Source organism: Lepidochelys kempii, chromosome 7 (genome assembly GCF_965140285.1).
Source record: "Lepidochelys kempii isolate rLepKem1 chromosome 7, rLepKem1.hap1, whole genome shotgun sequence".
Classification (NCBI taxonomy): Eukaryota; Metazoa; Chordata; order Testudines; family Cheloniidae; genus Lepidochelys; species Lepidochelys kempii.
The window spans coordinates 95,580,189-95,601,338 of record NC_136386.1 but is presented as its reverse complement, the minus strand read 5'-3'; the positions used below and the strand labels follow the sequence as shown (position 1 = coordinate 95,601,338).

At 39.2% G+C, this 21,150-nt stretch overlaps 1 protein-coding gene across 2 annotated transcripts in view; it reads right to left on the bottom strand.

Moving 5' to 3' along the window:
- Positions 1–807: 807 nt before the first annotated feature.
- Positions 808–21,150, bottom strand: part of LOC140915356 (heparan sulfate glucosamine 3-O-sulfotransferase 1) — a 100,611-nt gene continuing 80,268 nt past the window's right edge. For both annotated transcript variants that reach the window (XM_073354944.2, XM_073354943.2), the window contains exon 2: positions 808–4,145. In XM_073354944.2, the coding sequence (XP_073211045.1) occupies positions 3,100–4,029 (930 nt within the window). In that variant the 5' untranslated portion in view covers positions 4,030–4,145 and the 3' untranslated portion in view covers positions 808–3,099. The remainder of the gene's footprint in view (positions 4,146–21,150) is intronic.

Here is a 21,150-nt window from a genome sequence, read left to right as displayed (position 1 = left end):
CTGGAATATGGTTTTCACTTCTGGTTTGACTTCAGTGGGACACGCTAAGCAGACCCTTATTCCAGTGAGGCCTTTCATTAGAAAAAGATACAACTCTGACTTTGGTAAAAAAAAAGTTGGACCATAATTATTTATTCCTCTGTAAGTACATTTCAGATGTACTTACCCACTTTTACAAATCAGAGATTTACTAAATAATGATTGATACTCCAGAAAACTAAAATAATTGAAAAAGTTCATTGAATGATGAAAGAGTGATTGGCTCTTAATACAGAAATTATATATATATATATATATACACACACACACACACACACACAAATAGCAAAAGTAGGTAATTTAAATATTAGTCTGAAAATACAAGCTGCTCTGCACAATTTTTAACCTTCTGCTTTTATATTGGAGAGGTTTTGACAAAGAATATATTTCCCTTTAACTTTGTCTGGGGAGGATTCTATTTAACCTCAAGAGGAGTTGTTATGGATGTAAAGAAAACACTAACCAACTGTAGAAAGATTGAATAACTTCAGTTCCCATGTACTTCAGTTGGATTTCAAAGTACACACAATCTCAGTGCAAAAAGCACTAGATTCCTTGATGTTAGGGCCAGAAGTGACTATAAGATCATCTACTCTGACCTGCTGTATAACAGACCATAGAATTTCATCATAACTAAAAAGAAAAGGAGGTCTTGTGGCACCTTAGAGACTAACAAATGTATCTGAGCATAAGCTTTCGTGAGCTACAGCTCATTTCATCGATGAAGTGAGCTGTAGCTCACGAAAGCTCATGCTCAAATACATTTGTTAGTCTCTAAGGTGCCACAAGTCCTCCTTTTCTTTTTGCGAATACAGACTAACATGGCTGCTATTCTGAGACCTATCATAACTAAACTATGTCTTCCAGAAAGGCATCCGCTGTTATTGAGTCAACGTCTCTCATAGAGTGGAGGTTTGTGATTGCTAGGGAACAGGCTGCAGTGTGGTACAAACTAACAGTACTAGGAACAACTAAGGGATAACATTTCAAAGTAATACTGGATGAGTAGGAAAACTCCCATTCACACCAAAGTGACCTGTGTGTAGGGGTGAAAGTAACTTGATGGATGGATTTACTGGTATGCAGGGCGGCTGCGATCCTGGGCAAGGCGTGTGTGTGGGGAGGGGAGGGCGTGGCTCTGGGCCCCCAGAAGAGGTGGGGCCTTGGGCGGAAGTGGGGGAACTGGCAGCAACAGCAACGGCCAGGAACCCCTTTAAATTGCTGCCAGAGCCTCAGGGTAGCGGTGGCCGGGAGCCCCAGGGCTCCAGTAACGATTTAAAGGGCCAGGGGCTCCAGCTGCTGCCGGGAGCCCTGGGCCCTTTTAAATTGCTGGGCCCTGGGGAAGGTGCCCCTTTTGCACCCTCCTCCTCTCCTCCTCCCCCCCATCAGCGACCCTGCTGGTACAGTTGGCTGTGTACCGGCTTTCTTACCGGTATGCCATACCGTACCGGCTTACTTTCACCTCTGCCTGTGTGGCTGAATCACCACCTATCATTGTGAAACTGGAGTTCCTGAGTAGCAACATTCCAGCTGATCATGAAGACTATATTTTCTTCTTCTCTCCTGCCTGTCTGGAGTCAAGCCTGTTGATGAATATAGAAAGTATTTTAAAAATCCCACGCTAGGATCTTATTTGTACACTGGTGGATGATTCTTAAGAGAGACTTTTCATACTATGATCATTAAGACCAAATGCAACTGCTAGTACATTTCTCAGACTAACTGTAACTGGCAAAAATAACTCCTGCCAGAATGATTAAAGTAAGTTTTCTTTTTCAGTATTGATACACATGAGAAGGGTTAGAACCTAAAAAAGACCAGCATGATGCTGTTAAAATTATAATGAACAAACAATTCCTAATGCATGAATATGGATTGACATGATTTTATAGAAAATCTGAGTAAATCATACTTGATATCTTGAATATAACTTGTGACTGATATACAATATTATATACATGTTACATGAAATTACTTTCAACTCTGAGTACATCTAATGATCTGCAAATAGAAATTACAAAAAAATGGTATTCCATGCTTTGGAGAGCAGGCAATTAATATTTTTTCAGTAAACAATGTGTCAAATTAGATACATAAACTAAATCTAAGAGAGCAGTAGAACAATTAGTCACAGAAATACAAACAATAAGTCAGTATTGATGAAAAATTGTTTTCCATTCAAGAGGAAAGTGACAATTTATGTAATTAAATAAACATTTGTACAATTGCTGACATCTAATGACTGTTTACAGATTTACTTTTTATTAAGCATATCAATATTGCTATGTAAACCAAGAGTGTTTTGGATGCTTGTCTATTTGCATCCTGAACCCCAAAATTTTAAGTTTCTCCAAATAGTTAATTTTCTCCACCAGTTTGAAGATTTTGCGTGCAATTAATAAGTGTTAATACTAACATTCTATATAGAAGGAGCTTCAACACAGAGCAAGCTGGTAGGTATTCAAAACCATAGTTGGACTGGAGCCCCTTTATTATATGTTAGTTATTTAAGTAGGAAGTACTTTATAATAATAGTTAATTTCACAGATTTTAAATTGTTTAAAGGAAGCACTTTTGGAGTCCCCTGTATTAACATATGTCATTATTCTACTGTATGAAAGTTCTAGAAATCAATGCCATTATCATGGTGCATGATATAAAAAATACTACCAACAAAAATTACAGAACAGTTCGAATGATACCATTTCAACTATCTACATTTTGTATACTGCTTAAAGCAGTCTCATTTTTCCAAAGAGACTCAACTCTGATCTCAGTCATACAGGTGTAAATCTGAAGTTACTCCACTGAAATTAATGGATTTGCAGCAGTGAAACTGAGATAAAATTCTGGCCCACAGTAGTTATACATAAATATATCAAACTTATTTCTCCCATGTTTAAAGGGTGCTGCTAATGGACAACAATCCCCAATGGAGGCTATGTTTTCAATATAACCACTTCTGACGTTTTCAGTCTGAGCAACCCCAGAGAGTTTACAAAGGTAACTTTGAAAATAGTTTATTTCAGGACATTTTAAGAAACATTTATTCCAAATGTATTAATGCCAGTCAAACGAATGATTAACCATTCTGTAAAATTTTGCATTGTGCTCTCTGAAGTAAGAGTAAAGTTGCTCTAAAACAGTGTTGTTGACAACAGGGTGGGGGCGCCCTTTGGATTCATGTAAACATCTCTCTCTTCCATCACTTCTAATGCAATAGAACCCCTTGGTTTGGTTAAAATAAAAATTTGAAGACATAATTCTGGAAGGAAGATTAAGAAATGTTTCTACTTTTTGTAACTCAGGAAGAGGGTCCTTGATTAAAGTATTGCCATCCACTATGTGAATCTGATCTAAGTTGAAATGCTTAAGCCACTTTTCCATATGGATATCATAGAGACTTCTCTGAATAGCTTTATATTTGGTATTAAGTGCTCCATTTTTAATAACAATTTCTTCAAAGGGCTGAACACGCTTGTGGCTTTCTAGTCTGTTGTAATATACTTGGGTATAATCAGATATTACTCTCTCAGTGGGGTCTCTTAGAATGAGAAGCAATTTAATAGAGCTATTCATGTCATGAATTCTTTCTGGAGCCTGTGGTGAGGTAAAATAGCCTGGTGTTTTCTCAATAGTAATTTGATTTTCATAAGAAAATGGCATCAGACTCCTATACCAGTCTATTCCTTTAACATAATTCTCATCCCAGTCAAAGAAGTGGACTTCTGTAGTTGCTACCACAATATTAGGATGAATATCCAACATTTCCAATAAGGCCCTGGTCCCTCCTTTTCGAACTCCTACAATGATCGTCTGAGGTATTCGTCGGTTTGTGCCAGGAGGTCTCACCTGTGCAGAGTAGTGTTCACTTTTATTATTGAAAAATCCTACTTGCGACTTCAGTGTCTCCAGCAGTGCCCCATTCTCAACAGGAGCACCCTGAGTGTGAGTCAGCAAAAGATAAGCTGACACCAGGAGGAAGGCCATGTGGAGAATAATTAGTTCAAAATGCCGTTAAGCTTGGCTGGTGAAATAATAGGCGATTCCCCTCTCGAGGAGCTGGTTGACAGAACTGGGGGCGAGCGAACAACTTTCTGAAGCATCTGCAAAATAAAATAAGACTAATAATTATCTCTGTGTATATGCATGAATGCATCATAGATGAAGTCTGACTTCTTCTCTGTAATTAGTACCATGCAAAAAAGTTATCTAAAGCAGTTTACTTCCTCTCCCCCCACACCCCCGCCACTCTGTGCCAGGAGAGTAAAATGGTGAATTGACATTTTCTTGCTCAGTGCTGTAATTAATGGTGGATACTACATCAGTGAGAACATTTGCCTACTCAAAACGCTGGACTAGGCTACGAAGAAAGAAGAGGAGGCTCTACCTGGTTCTATTTTCCTTGTTATCATTTCCTTCCTTTTACTTCTTGCTATTTAGGACACGCCATTAATAGGGCTGTCAAGCAATTAAATAAATTAATTGTGATTAATCCCACGATTAAAAAAATGAAGCATGTCCTCTGGAAGGTGGCTGAAGCATGAAGGGCCATACAAATGTATAGCATATCTGGCACGTAAATACCTTGCATTGCTGGCTACAAAACTGCCAAGCAAACATCTGTTCTCACTTTCAGGTGACATTGTAAATAAGAAGCAGGCAGCATTACCTCCTGTAAATGTAAACAAACTTGTTTCTCTTAGTGATTGGCTGAACAAGAAGTTGGACTGAGTGGACTTGTAGGCTCTAAAGTTTTACATTATATTTTTTACATAACTGCACTCAAAAACAAAACAATCTACATTTGTAAGTTGTGCTTTCATGATAAAGAGCTTGCACTATAGTACTTATAGGAGGTGAATTGAAAAATACTATTTCTTTTGTTTATCATTTTTACAGTGCAAATATTTGTAATAAAAATAATATAAAGTGAGTACTATACACTTTGTATTCTGTGTTGTAAATGAAATCAATATATTTGAAAATGTAAAAAAAACCCAAAATATTTAATAATTTTCAATTGGTATTCTATTGTTTAATAGTGCAATTAAAACTGCAATTAATAGCCATTAACTTTTTTGGGGTAACTGCAATTAATCGACAGCCCTAGCCATTAATAATGATTCCATGACATTTTGGAGTATCAATTCATCTCCCCAAATTCACTGCTAGAATCTAACTAGCAAGTGTCATTTAGTTGATGCTTTAATTCTGTCTCCAATGGGCTATGGGTTGAGAGCCTTGACTTGTAGCACAGAAAGGATGTGTCTAGCAAGAGCAGAGTGAAATAAGGCAAAATCCTTGGGATCCAATCAGTAAGGAGACAGACAGACACAACAATGCATCAGAGCAAGAGAAATGGAGTCTGCATCAACTGAATGTGGAGTGAGAGGATAAACTAGTCTGGGTGGATTAGTTGCAGAAGCTCAAAGACCTGTGGTGTGTGCATGCACACACGTGTAGCTGGGGTAGTTGCTGCAAGGTCAGAGCTTTAGAATTAGAGCAGAGAACATTAGTCTCTCCAAGGAGAGGCTAAAGGTTGTCTCCAAGAGATACCTAGAATACAATTCAGGGGATTCTAAAAGTTTTTGTCTGGGAGGTGGGAGCAGGGGGCAAGTTTGGATGGTCTGGGCTCTATTTACTATTAATTCATCCTCAAACAGAAGAAAACCAGATATTAAAAGAGAGCAGGGGTTCTTAATCTGACAGTCGCAACTATCCCACCCTCCCAGATTGCTAAATGGGATGCAGGTCCCAGCTAGATGGAACAGGACTCCTGGGAATTGGAAAGGGATATATACAGAATATAGATAAATTTATATGGTTTTACTAATATTTAAAATGGACTTTGTGTGAGGCCCCTCTATATACTATTTGGAAACTTAGCTATAACAGAGCTGGCATCACAGAACCACTGATAAAAAATAATTTAGAAAAATACAACATCTGCACCAGGATAACTATGCTTGAGCGCACTGGACTGGATGTTCCAATCCCTTAAGTCCTTACTCAGGCAAAATTTCCTTGGGAAGCACTTCAGGATTTTGCCCTATTTCTGGGCAGCTAGAAGATTTTAATTGGTAATAAGCATGTATATTATATACACCATATTTTTCTTAACATGATTTATTTTTAATCCTAATAAAATGGAGTGTGAAAACTAGTTCATTTGACAAGCTCTGGCTAGAAATGGTGAAGTTATCTTATACAAATGAAGCAATAGTCACTTAAAACAAGAACTACCTATTTAGATTCTATTTTAAACCTCTATCTCATTCTTCGATTTTTAAAATGGTCTCAGTTATTGCAACTATCGCTCCTTTTTCAAATTCTAGTTTCAGTGATTTGCTGTGCTTTTTCTGAACATTCATCACATTAGTTCATTAATAACCTCTCTTACATAGTACCTCAAAGAAAGCAGACATTTTCTATTAGTCATGGCTCTGAAGAGGATTCACAGCTTCCCTCTATTATATTCCTTTTGGTAATTGTTTAGTCTGAGTTATTGGCAGCTTACAGGCTTAAGTTATCACAGTAATATTGTCAAAATTTTATGGTAGATTCTAATACTGTATAAGTAAAGCAGTAGATTTACTAAATGACAGTTCTAAATCTAATAATTAAAGGGCCAAATCCAACTGCCTCGGAAGTCAATGGAAAGACTCCCATTGACTCTAATGGGAATTTGATCAGGCTCTAAATTATAGGCAGCATTCATCAGCAAGATTTTTGAACTGACTGAGTATATCTAAAACTTTAATTTTACTTATAAACAGTGCCTCCTGTTGTGGAACTAACTTCACTCAAGACTATCCACATTAAAGCATGCCCCAGAGCTCCCGGAGGAAGACCCCAGGGGCAGCAGCCTATTCAAAAGGAGCAATAGATACACAAATATATGCACATGTGGACATACTTAAATACTAGAAAAATCCAATCTTTAAACCCAGTCTGAAATTTTAAGCCAAATCAAACCCAAGAAAAAAGTCCAAAGCAGAATGCCTCTCTAATCACAGCTAGACTAAATATTGTTATAGTTTTACCAGTTGAGAGAAAACTTCTATTTAAAGGGTTCATACACATCACCATTTTATTATGATTTTTTCTTTCAAGATTTATTTTAAATTCTCAAAAACAACACAAGGGACACCAAATGCAAGTTTTTATATTAGGACACTATGGCAGAATGTATATATTCACACCAGCAGTAATTTGCAGCCACATATTCAAAAATGGCTACTATTTTTTGGGTGTCCATCTTGAGAAACCTTGGACCTAATATTCAGATGTGCTGAGCACCTAAAACTGCAATGGAAGTGGCAGGTGCACAGGTCTTTTGAAAAGCCGGCTGAAAGTACCCTATGTAGAGCTCCCAAAATTGAGGTACCTAAAAACAGTGGCGCTCTGTGAAAATTTTGGCCATAGGATTTGAATGCAAGTCAGATGCTACAGTCTAAGAATTTCCAACACAGTTCTACCTCTGTGGCTCTTGATATTTCTAAATGGTTTGCACAGTGTTATGAATCAGATTTAAGGACAATTATAAAAAAAGTATTTTAAAAAATCCCCTTTTTATGAAAACCACCGCAAACACAGAAGCACCATGAAGTCAATAAACCTTAAATACCATTTTTTGTTTAAAGATGTAGTGGGAACAAGAACACATTAAAAGAATTACAGTAATTATAAATGAAAATGTGATTAGAATGCAAATCCACCCTGTAATAGCTAGGCCTAATCTTGCCTTTAGAATTAGGTATAAAAGATGAAATACTGCTTTCTTCTGACTTCCTGCCTACAGGCACTGCAGGCAAGGAGTGTAGCAGAAATCCCATACTCAACTGCACAGGAGGAGGTTGGTCTACAGAGAGACTCCACAAACACCCAGTGTACTGTGGAATTTAGTTACTCCATGAGTCCATCAGAACCCAGGTGGGCTTTGTTAACAAGCCAGGGGAGGAGTCATGGCCTGTGCATCCATGAACTGGGCAGTCATTCACCAAAATATCAGGCTGTTTTCACTACTTCCACCACATTCTGAGTTAGAAGACTTACAGCCTGGATGTGCCTGATATGATAAGGCTGAAGGCATTCATCAGAAAACAGATCAGAACTCTTTATCCAAGTAAGGAAGGGATCTGAGACTCATAAGGACACTTACTGATTAGGACAGTGGATATTTCTATATATATTTTTCGCCAGTGAGAATAATGCTTCTCATGAAAAATTAAGCTCAAATTTAAATTATCCTATGCTCTTGCTTACATCTGACCTTTTTATTTGAGACCCCCAAATTCGGAGAGGTTTTGTTATGCTTTTCATTTAGCTCCAGTGGAAAAGATTTCCACTCGTATGTCAGCAAAGAAAGGCAATTTAAGAGGTTTATCAGTGGTAGTCTCTTAGTTTGCATAATCAGTCGATTACCTCTTTGAATAATTAATGGTATAAAATTATTGTTTTCTGATATTCTTTACAAAAACATTGTTAGGATATTTAATCTGTTATTGAAATGCACTTAATATATTTTTCTTTTTTGGGTAAACCTTATGAAGAATGAAATAGGCTGGAAAAGTGAAAATTTACTTATCAAGAAAAATTATACTGATATACAGCAACATAGAAACAACAAATTGGTTTTTTTTTTTTAAATTGCTCAAATCCCCACCAACTTTGGTGAATTAAAACATGAATGCTATGGTTCATGCTGTAACATCTAGAATCCCGATTCTGCAAATAGACATGCACAAGTGAACTTCTCTGCACACATATTCAGATGCAGAACTAGGGTCCATAGGACGGGGTTTTCAATTACAATTACAATGAGAGTTGTCCTTCTATCTCTCAAAGGCTCCACTGAAAAATCCCAGCCTTGATTTAAAACAGAGTCTGCCTACTATATATTATTTCTTTATATTACGGTGTTCCCAAAAGCTTTGGCCAAGATTGGGAAACCACTGAGCTAGGCATGGAACCAACACATAATGAACACTTACTTAGCTCTTTACATTTTGTAGATATAAGAACAAAACACTGCAGATGAACTATTACACAGGCTGTTTATTTATTGTGCCCAAGCCCTGAGAGATTTGTTTTGTTTGGTCTTGCAGTTATTTTGATTCAAAATGTGGAAACAAACCTAAAAATGAGGTTAAACTGTCAAGGAGTCACATTAAGGACAGTTAGGTGCAGTCTGTTGTTCATTTGTCCTATTACTTACAACCTCTATGATCATTAGAGTTAACATATACTGTGAAGTTCAAGCCTCTTAGGAGGCTACAGCAGCCATAAGTATAGTAAGCTGGTAGTTTAGATGTTTCTCATGCTTTAGGTCACAGATTCCCAGACTGAGGCCCAAATGTCAAAATGTCAGCTGAAAGTATCCCTCATCTGTTATTTTGGGAAGGTTACATTTTCAATTTCAGCAGGTCAGGTTGAAACTGTACCTCTGAAGGTGTGAGACAAATGATAAGACAGCAATAGGTAAGAGCTGACTAGGTTCCAATCACATGAACAAGAGTGCACAGAGAATGCCATGCTGTCATGGAGAGAATCATCACGGTATGCTGCATGAAGTTTATGTTAAAAAAGGAAAAACAAACAAACAAGCCAACCAAACTTTGAAATGGGAATAAGTGGATCTTTTTTTTAAAAGGCCAAAATATCCCAAATATTTTGCATTTTCATTCACTGAGTTGACTTTAAAAGAAAACATGGAGAAAAGCACGCAGATAGGTTCACAAAGTGCTAATTAACACTATGTAAAGGCAAATCATTACAAAAGAGAAAACAGTTGAATATCTGGATTTGCCATTCCAGAAAAATTCAGAGTAAATTGAAATCTGGGCTATTTTAGTCACATGCTGAGAGTTCTAAAACAAATTTTGGGAAACATTCAAACATATCTACATTTTCTTTTTACTAATGATGATCGCTCATTTATTACATAAATGCTACCAGAAAATAAAGTCCCAAGTGACATCTGCAAATAGATAATACTCAGGGCAGTGCTTATTTTTATATGAAATATTTAATGTTTAAATGGAACAGAGTTCAGAGTTATTACATCTGTTTTGATACACAGGTTTTTCCAGCAAACTCAGGTGAGAACACCTAAAGCTTAATTCTGCTGTACTGCATCCACAATCTGTATTTTCATTTGTAACATTTGTGTATTTTCATTTGTGGAGAAAACTGTAAGCTGTTTAAAAAACATCAGAAACAGGGAAAAGGTTTTGCAAAAAAATGGCTAGCTAATGATCTCAGCTACATGGGAGTAAGTCTGGAATAACTATGACTTCAATGGCGTTACTTTGGATTTAAACCAGTGTAACAGAGCTCAGAGTCTGGCCCGAAGTCTTCTACTACAATCAGGCAACAATCTGTGTTGTACATCTGTCATAGCATTTCTAGTCACAATAGTCATATAGGACCCTGTACTTCAATCATTAAGCTGAGCACAAACAGGTTCCATTCTTTGCAGTGTAGTATTATGCACAAGGCCCTTTGAATTCTGTGATTTCACAGCTGCTGTACTTAGGGAATCTATTTCTTGTGACAGTTTTGCAATTAACTGCCATATTTTCTACCTGCATGTCCATCTGCCACCTTTGGTTTAAATGTTGTTAGGTGGGACAAGCATCCTTCATAGCTAGGTTTCAGAGTAACAGCCGTGTTAGTCTGTATTCGCAAAAAGAAAAGGAGTACTTGTGGCACCTTAGAGACTAACCAATTTATTTGAGCATAAGCTTTCGTGAGCTACAGCTCACTTCATCGGATGCGATGGGGATTTTTTTTTTTGAAACAGTTAACAGATTGGTTCCTAAAAATTATGTCAGGTAACATGGTTCAACCAGCGTCTTGTGTGGCTGGGCAACATGTTTTAGAAACTTTTCTAGAAATGGCCCTTGAGACCAGCTAAGTTAGAGCACTAAACAACTTTTTGAAAGTTTTTCTCATTTGACCTAGTTTTGCTGCTTGGTTCCAGTCTGTTTCTAAGAACCTAGAAAAGTGTTTCAGATTGGAGATAGTTTTGTAATGTAGACAGATCATAAGAACGGTCATACTGGGTCAGACCAAAGGTCCATCTAGTCTAGTATCCTGTCTTCTGATAGGTTTCAGAGTAGCAGCCGTGTTAGTCTGTATTTGCAAAAAGAAAAGGAGTACTCGTGGCACCTTAGAAACTAACCAATTTATTTGAGCATAAGCTTTCGTGAGCTACAGCTCACAAGTGAGTGTAGCTCACGAAAGCTTATGCTCAAATAAATTGGTTAGTCTCTAAGGTGCCACAAGTACTCCTTTTCTTTCTGTCTTCTGATAGTGCTCAATGCCAGGTGCCCCAGAGGGAATGAACAGAACAGGTAATCATCAAGTGATCATTAGAATCTGAATCCTGGTTAGGTTCACCCCAGCTCTGGCCACAGGCACAGAGAAGCCCAAATTGTCCCCACTCAATGTTTTATTTATTTATTTATTTATTTATTTATTTAATCTAGTTACTTCTTTATCCCATGAGTAAGTGACAGATCTGGTTTCATTCACTCATAGGTTCAGTCACATGTATTGTGATTCAAGGGAGTCCAGAAATTGAAAGACAAATAAATGATCAGTAGTATAGAAAGCTTGTACCCCTTTTAGCAGGTCCACACCAAGGGATTCTCAGGGTCTGGTTTGCCTATTGTTTGAGATCAAGAGTTGTTACAATTACATACTCAAACAAAACTGGTTCTGCACTTTCTAACAGTATTAATAATGTTTTTGAGTACAAATACTTCAGTTTAGCTAGTTTACAATTCATTTATTATTTTACATGATGGAAATTTCTTAGATTTATTGCCAGAATAAAACATTACCTTGAAAATATTACCAGGGATAATCTAATTCAGAATATGCTGTAAAACTGATGTCTAAATAGATCAAAATTGCCTTTGGGAGCAATTCCATCAGAACAACATTCCAGGTTCAGTCTAAGAAATTTGATTGATTTTGATGAAGCTCTATGATGTTAGATCCTGTGGTTAGGCTATAATTGCTACATAAATGTAAAAAGGATTTAAACAGGATTTAAAGGATTTAAATTGGAATACATTATTTCAATAATTTTTGTATTTTGCTGTCTTTATGCAATTAAATGCACATTTTTAGAAGACAATATGAGCTGTTTTGTATAATGAAAACAATAGATTTTAAATTGCAGCATCATGCACTTCCTGAATCTCAGCACATTCCTATTAGCTTTATGGTACATAATTAAAAAATTAACCCCATGATACAGAGTCAAAATTATACCGTCATTATATGTTATGTTTTCTATTATTTGGTAATGTTGGCGTTGCTTAGTAACATCAGTAGACTTGGTATACATTCGACAGAAGTGAGAGTTAGAAGGAAATTAATGCTGCAGAGAAAACCTGGGTATTCTTTTAATTTTTGAAAATCTTAGTGATGACATTTATTAAAGGGTCTAATAAATTGGCTGAAAATCATTTTAATTTAGTTGAGTGTGGAGCAGTTAAGGGTTTATTTGAACTCTTATAAAATCTATTTCTGAGGGAGTTCATAATTTATCTTGCTTCAGTCTTAAATAAAGCACTATAGGGTCAATTTAACCATAGTAATAACATTATAATTAATAACACTATTTGCCACTTCTGTAGTGCTTTCTGCATGAGGATTTCAAAGCACTTGACATGCATGAATTAACTCACTGCACCCCAGTGAAGTGCAGTAGGTATAGAATTCCCATTTTACACAAGGAAATTGAAGCACATGCTTAAATGCTTTGATGAATCAGGGCTTATGTGACCTGTCCCAGGCTGTATAGCAAGTCTGTAGCAGAACCAGAACAGAACCCAGGGCTTCTGATTTCTACTTTCATGCTGTTACATGACAATTGCTCCCCCTCTCATGGCAACAGAAGATTTATGTTGAACTTGAGAGAAAAGACTCAGTATCTCAGGGTAACAGCCAATTCTTCTACAACATTTGGCTAAGTATTTTAGTTGGAGATGCAAAAAAATAGTAAAATTTGGCTTCAAGCTTTCACAGTCTGTAATACAGCTCTGCAAAAATAGTCCCTTCACTGGGGAATCTGGCAAAAAAAGCAGCAGCAAAACCAAACATTTTCGTGGGGGTTGGACTGGGACCAGAGGAAGCAAACTATACTTTGTTCTTCCCTTAACAATTTTCTTGTAAATCAAAAGCCGTTTTTGGAAGTGAACAAATGTTATTTCACTGTGAAATTCCGTTACACTAAGGATACCAGCTCATTCCAACACAGGCCACCAAGCAACCTCAAGATGATAGCTTTCAGACATTACTAAGGGCTTGTCTACACACACACAAATTGTTTCACTTTAGCTATACTGGTATAGTTCAAGTGGTACAACCTTTCTAGTATGGATGCATTTATATGAGTATCAAAGTTCCTTATACCGGTATTGCTTATACCTAGGTATGGAAGGCGAGTAAGATATACCACCATAACTGCTTTCACACTACAGGTTGTAGTATAACTATTTCAGTAAAAAAATCACTCCCCTAATTGAAACAGTTATGTCGATATAAAAACTGCATAGACAAGGCCTTACCTGGTCTGGATTTGAACTGGTGAACTCCTTTTGCCAAGCACCTAGAGGCTCCAATGAAGATTAAAACCCCACTGTGCCAGGAACCCCACAACCAAAAACCAGTCCCTGCCCTAAGGAACTTGCAATCTAAGTATGTCACATGAGACAGCTGTTGGACACAACAAACAGACCTGTGGGCTAGGGTTGCCACGTGTCCGGTTTTTGACCAGAACGCCCGGTCGAAAAGTGATACTGGAGGCTCCAGTAAGCGCTGCTGACCAGGCTGTTTAAAGTCCAGTCGGTGGCATAGTGGGGCTAAGGCAGACTCCCTGCCTGCCCTGGCTCCATGCAACTCCCGGAAGCAGCGACGTGTTCCTGTGGCCCCTGGGGAACAGCGACCATTGGGAGCTGTGGGGGCGGTGCCTGCAGGCGTGGCAGCGTGCGGAACCACCTGGCTCCTCCACTGAGGAACTGCAGGGACATGCTGGCTGCTTCTGGGAGATGCCGGAGGTAAGTGCCGCTTGGAGCCCGCACCCCGAGATCTCTCTCGTGCCCCAATCCCCTACCCCAGGCCTGAGCCCCCTCCCGGAGCTCGCCTCCCACACTCCAGCCCCCTGTCCTGAGCCCCCTCCTGAACCCCAAGCCCCTTATCCCTAGCCCCACCTCATAGTCTGCACCCCCAGCCAGAGTCCTCACCCCCTGAACCCCAACCCCCTGCCAGGTGAAAATGAGTGAGTGAGGGTGGGGGAGAGCAAGCGATGGAGGGAGGGGAGATGGAGTGAGTAGGGACAGAACCTTGGAGAAGAGGCAGGGCAGGGATAGGACCTTGGGGCATGGGCGGGGCAGAGATAGGGCTGGGGCATTTGGTTTTCTGCAGTCAGAAAGTTGGCAACCCTATTGCGGGCACAAGGGGACAGTGAGACAATTATGATTAGTCTAACAGGCAGTGGTCACAGCACATCAGATGTCTAGCCATTGCCAAGCGTTTCATAAACATCGTGGTAGAAGTGAGCTTTGGAGAGATCTGAAGCAAGATAATGTATTAGCTTTGCAGATTTTTATAGGGGCTCCTCTAATGCCTAAGGGTTGGTTTTGGAGAAAGTGCAAAGGTGTTTGCAGGAAAAGTGGCCAGTAACGTCTGATATCACTGGCAAGGTAGAGAACCTAGTTCTTAGGGGGAAATTAACCAAAACATGTCCTTGTCTTTAAATTAAAAACCACAACACAAGACACAACACAGCTGTTTGATAAAACTGAAGTGGACAAACCTAGATTGCACAAGTTATCATAGATGCTGGTATGCTAGGTGGTGAAAGTGGAGCTAGTCACATTAGGTAATACATGCAAATCTGTTTTCACTTAATATTTTTTATCCATTTCAACAAAACAGGCAACCCAATAATCCAATGCATAAAACCCGTTGCTTAGTATAACTAAATATGAATTTATTCAAATCCAATAAAGGGAAGAATAAATCTTTTAATTCTTAGCAATGAGACATAAAAGTAATGGGACCATCAAAAGTCATCATTGCAATGCCTTTATCTCCCTCTGTAGAATAATTTGAGAAACTTCTTAAATACTCAGCATATGTGCAATTGTTACAGCAAAGAGTGCCTATCTTTGCTTGATTCCTTCCATTCTTAAATTCAGCTACCCTTATGTGCATAGCTCAGAGATGTCCAGTCATAGAAGAGGAATGAAAAAGGGTAAGGAGCAGGACAGAGCAATAAATGCCACAGAGTAATTTGAGCAGTGACAGGAAGTGGACTGGTAAAATAAAAGAATAGCATGGAAGCTCTAAAGAGAGCCTTAAATCAGAGTTACAGTAGGGAACATGAAGGAGCTAGACAGGTGAAACTGAAGTCAGTGCTGCAACATTTTAAGCAGAGAATAATTTCTTTGGAAGAACACCACATGGAAATGAGAAAATGGTCAATATTAATAACTTTTTAAACCCAACTATTCCATGAAGCTAAAAATTGGGACAGAGTACTCACACCAGCAAATCTTTCTGAGCATGAAAGAACTGGTAACTATGGCCAAGATCCTCAAAGGTATTTAGGCACCTAACTTCCACTGAAATCAATGAGAGTTAGGTGCCTTAATACTTCTATGGATCTAGGCCTATAATCCCATGTGTTTTCTCAATACTCCACCACCATCTTAATCACAATGCTACTTCCATTCAATTCAATGGGAAAACCAATTGATCTGAAATGGTACAGACTCAAGTCCTTAACTCCCATCAACATGGACCCTGGAGAATCAGACCCAAAAAGGAAAAAGCATTTGTATGCTACAAGTACGATACTTTCTATCATAGATTTCATTGTTTTTTTCCCAACTATGCCATGGTTGAGATTTATCATAATTCTGAGGTTATTCTTGTTTCCATGTGCATTCAAAAACTAGTCAGATAGAAGTGGATGGGAAAAAGCCTTGTATGCAAGAATTTTGGAACTCCTGTTCCCTCAGTATTGATGTCAGTTGTGAAAGTATGAAAGCACTGACCAGGAAAAAAGGACACATACTACTTGCCAAAGGGAGTAATGCTCTAACTTTCGACCTGAAGCTGCTTTCCTGAACATCCACAAAACTCCCACTCAGTTTGGGTTATGCAAGGAATACAGGACAAGGGGAGTACTAAGAACTGCAGATCCCTGTGATATTCAGAGTAACAGACAGAGATAGCAGGGTATACCGTTGCCAATGGATGTTAATAATCTTAACTACAACTGCACATCATCTATTTCATTTTACTTAAATTAAAATGTGTGTACTTAAATTAAGGGGTGATGGGGAGGGGAAGCATTAATAAAACATTTTCTTAAATGATGCATTTCCTATAAATATGGTATAAAAGAACCCACTGAAATGCTTATCAGGAGCCATAAGCCATCTTAAGACATCTCCTGAGAATGAAAAAAAGTCAAAAGGTACATATTTAAACTCAAATTACTAGACACAGTATATATTTAACCCAGAGCAGGGTGAAGAAGTAAACCATTTACAAGTTCTAACATTAGCAGTAAATTTATTTGGTTGGATCTTTTGTTAACGAAACCGCATTTCCATAACATCCCACAATCACCAACTTCCAGAAATAAAAAAGAAAATAGCTATTTCGTGGCTACAGATAGGAGCCGCAAAGTAATTGCAATTGGCTGCAGGCTTCCCTCTTACCAGGTACACAGACTATAATGAACTAAAAAAAAAAAAAAGCTATGGAAGGTTAGCATAAACTATAAATACATTAAATACCTGGCAGGTGATGTCAGCAGATTGGAGTTTTTAAAAAAGTTTACTTCCCTGAGACTAGAATTACCTTCTTCTAATTATTTTTTCTGATAATTTAAGATGCAAAATTGCCTGATGCTATTATAACTGCCAATTATTTATATTCATTCACACTGCAATAGATTTCTGGGCTAAGTGTATCTTTTATAACCTAATCATTTTTATATCACTATGATATTTTGAAGATGAAAAATAAAATCTTCCATGTATGTATTGTTGTATTCTAGTCTTGGTAAATTCCCTTAATGTGCTTAATTCCACATAACCATGCAAGTACAAAACATGTCTTCATTACCTCTAAGTGGGGATAAAAAAAAAAATCTCTTAATATGCTATAGCCTGTGGTCAGACTAATACAAACTGACAAGGTCAGTTTGAAATGTTGGTCTAAACCAGCATGGGCATATTTCAAATAGAATTATACTCTTGTTTAAGATTACACCTGTAACTGTCAATTATACTTCAGGACAAATGCTTTAATTAAGCAATAAAACATGACAGGCAATGCTTTAAGCAAAATAGTAGTACACATCAAGTGCAAGATGTGACGATGTTCAGTTTCCCACAGGCTGTGGTTTTAGGCCCAGTCCTGCAGTTCTCACTCAGGCAACCTCCCACTGAGTAAAGATTGCAGGATCAGGTCATTCTACCAGTGGCATGATTAATTATATTCATCCACCATCATTCTGAATGAATACAAAGGGCACTTTGACAATCCCCAATTTTTGGGGAGAAAAAAAGATTTGTTGTGTAGGAATCACGTGACATACTCTGAAAATCAAAGTATAAATAATTATTAGAATCACAAGAGGGTGTCAGTCACTGATGGCTTACAAGAAGAGGCCAGCTGGGCTCCACAGGACTACAGGACACCAAGAACCCAATGGACCTCCTCCCCAAATCTATGAAACTGAAGACCTCCAAGGTTTCCCACAGAGTCCTTTGAAAAGGCCTCAGCTCCCAAGGAAAGAAGAGTGGAGCACAAACTTTCAGTGCTCCAAACTGCTGGGAATCCGGTGACATTATTGGGCAAAGGTTCAGAGATGTTTCTGGAAGGGAGGTCCTGGACTCTCCAGGAATGGGGAGGAGTTGGCTGTAGGCAGGGCTGGGTAGAAAGGGATAAACACTTCTACTAGGGCAATTAAAAAAAGAATTGGGCAGAAACTTGTAAGGAAATAATTGTTTGCTAATGTTTCTACCCCTTGACTTTGTATGCCATGTGCCTTCAGAAATAAAAAGCTAATTTAGAGACTTATAGCTGAAATCACAGTCTCAGGACAATTGTTTTCCTTTCCTTTCCATCCAATATTGATCCCAACTTACCCAGTCCTGCTGGCCTAATTCCAGTACTGCAACCAAAACCTAGTGTTGAGAGTAGGAAGGGTCAAATCAAATGATTTAACACGTTAACTGAATATGAATCAGTCATATTAACTGAACCAAGTACTTCAGAATAAGTTTGGCTCATATTATGTGAGTAGTATCCAAGAGCAGCAGATAGAAACAGCTGATAGCACTCCTAGTTCTGCCTGGGCTCAGCCCAGCCAGCAGTTCCCATCTGAGCTGACATTGGCTGGACCATCTCTCTTCCCTGGCCTCCTTTCCCTGGAAGCTCCCTTCCCTAAGGACTGTGGGAGCAAAGATTACCCAGTGCTCCACGAGGGGCATGAAGATCCCCAGGAAAAGAAGTCGGTCAGGCCAGGCTGACTCTTTCTTCCCTTCACACAAACTATCTCATCCTTTCGACAGGTTCCAAGCATCCCAGTGCCAACACAATACCTCCCTCTCTCACACACACAGACTCATCTTTAGTTATCGTCTTAGGGGATTGCTGGATGCCTTGATGCTCTTCACCTCCACTCTGTTTGGGAGCTATCTGCCCCCTTTTTAACTCCTAATACTGTGGTATTTCACCCACCCTGCATCTTTGGGTTAGCAAGGTATCTTCGTACAAATTATTTCACAGGCTTTAAGGCACTAAAAATCGTAAATCCTGCAACACCTTTAAGTATATTGGCTACTTCAGGTATTCTTGAAGTATGTACACACAGGTTCATACGTTATTTTAGGCAGCATATGTAGTGACACAAATAATGCAGGCTGCCTGACACTTCCTATTATAAGACCATGTTTTCAGTTGCTTATAACTTTGCCAAACTTGAACTGTTCATGCTGAAGTTTTCCATGCTCGGTGTCTGCTTCAGGCTCAGTTTTTGGGTAAGTTTAAGCAAAAATAGTTTAGTAGTTTTTCAGAAGAAGACTAAAGAAACATATCGGTTTTGCCCATGTTGATGAATTGGTGGTGGTATTATTATTTAGAAGCTCTAGAACCTCTCTGGTTTGGCACAGGGACCTGAAATTTGGCAAGGGGGTTGCGCTGGGGTCAGGGATTGCCATCCCTGTGAAATACTCTCTCCATATGGCCAAATTATGAGAGCCTTGGAACTCTCACAGATCATGCACGCTCAGTAGGGAGTTGCTAGGTTTTGGCAGAGAAATTCTGTCTGCACAGGGTATGCCCCTCCAGAGCTCCTACATGTGACTGCACTGCTCATGTCCCATCCCCACACAGTGACTCGCATGTTCCATCTTGGGACTGGGCAGGATTTTCCCCTGTAATTACTCTGAGCTGCTGTGGCTCCAGGCACCAGAACTGAGGGCAGGGAGACTCTCTCTCTCTCATGTTCTCAATGCTCTCTCTGCTGATGCCCGGGCAGCGAGGAGAAAATAACTGCAGCCTGATTTAGAATGCAAGGCAGTGAGAAGGACAGGGAGAGAGCCAGAGGAGATACGAGCAAAAGGAAAACAGTGGGTGACAGTAGTGGTGGCAGCAGAGGGGGAGAAAGACTTGGCAGGGAGGTTTAATAGGAGCAGAGGAAGGAATGAGGCAGGAGCAAGGATGTTGGGGGCAGAGAGAGGCCTGGAGGGGGCAAGGGGTTAGACTTGACACTTGACAAACTCCCCTCCAGATCCTGGAATTAAACGTAGGAGTCTTACTCCTGAGTGTCAACATTCCTCTGTGAGAAAACAGCTAACAAAGTGTATGTCTGATACTCCTCTGCTCCACATACTCAGCCTGCTACTACTAGTATCCACATACTCAGACTACTCCACTCTCTCAAGTTGCAGAGGTCTGTGCCTTGGATCTAGAGGTCCAAACCCTGCTGATGACCCAAGCTAGTGGTCAGTATATGATTCAACATGGTGGAATTTCTATTTTTTCAGTTTTCGTAGAAAAGTAAGAAATTTGCATTAAAGAAATGGTAAGAGAATTTTAAGGTTGCAAGGTCAATGACTCAAAAGTTAGGAAATGCCAAAATTAAGGTTGCCTGTGCAACCTTAACCCATACCCCGTATGAGAGTATTTATGAGATAGTCTTTAATTACATGATCACATTTTTTAAATGTTTTTTTCCACAGGGCCCCTACCACAAAACAGGATAAAGCACCATCGTTCCATGGACATATTATCTTGAGGCTAAAGGATGTAGCTCTATGGTTCTGAACAGGGAAAACAGATTTTTTTTTCCTTAACTTGAAATGTATTTGCTTTTGTTGCTTTATCAAACCAGATTATTACAGTAAGGTTACCAATCTAGCATTTACACTGAAATGGTGGAGGGGGAGCATTAACCATCACTCAATAGAACTAATAAGAGCCCAATTAATTCATTTGGTGTTAGGCGTGCCTGCTTAAATTCCTATTCTACCACGCTCTGTGACAGAGGTTGCAGCCAGCTCCATGCTTACCTCCTCATCATGCACTTTAACTACAGGGACTTTGGCACACATGTTTGGGGAAGCAGGGTTTCCCCTTTGGGTACATCTACACAGCAATTAAACCCCTGCAGCTGGCTTGGGTTAGTGGTCTTGGGCTCACGGGCCTTGGACTGTGGGGTGTAAAATTGCAGTGTAGATTTTTGGGCTCTGGGATTCCGTGAGAGGGGAGCCCAGGCTCCAGTCTGAGCCTGCAGGTCAACATATCAATCTTTAATCTCACAGCTCAAGCCCCATGACCCCGAGTCAGCTGATACATGTGCCTCAGATCTTTAATTCCAGTGTAGATGTACAGTTTGATTTGCAGCATGTATTGAAGGATGGGACCAGCGTGATAGCCTAGGACTTGGGGGAGACAGATTGCCTGCTCCACCACATACTTCCTGTGTGGTTTTGGGCAAATCACTTAGTCTCTCAGTGCCTCCATTTCCCATCTGTAAAACAGGGATAATAGCACTGGGTGTTG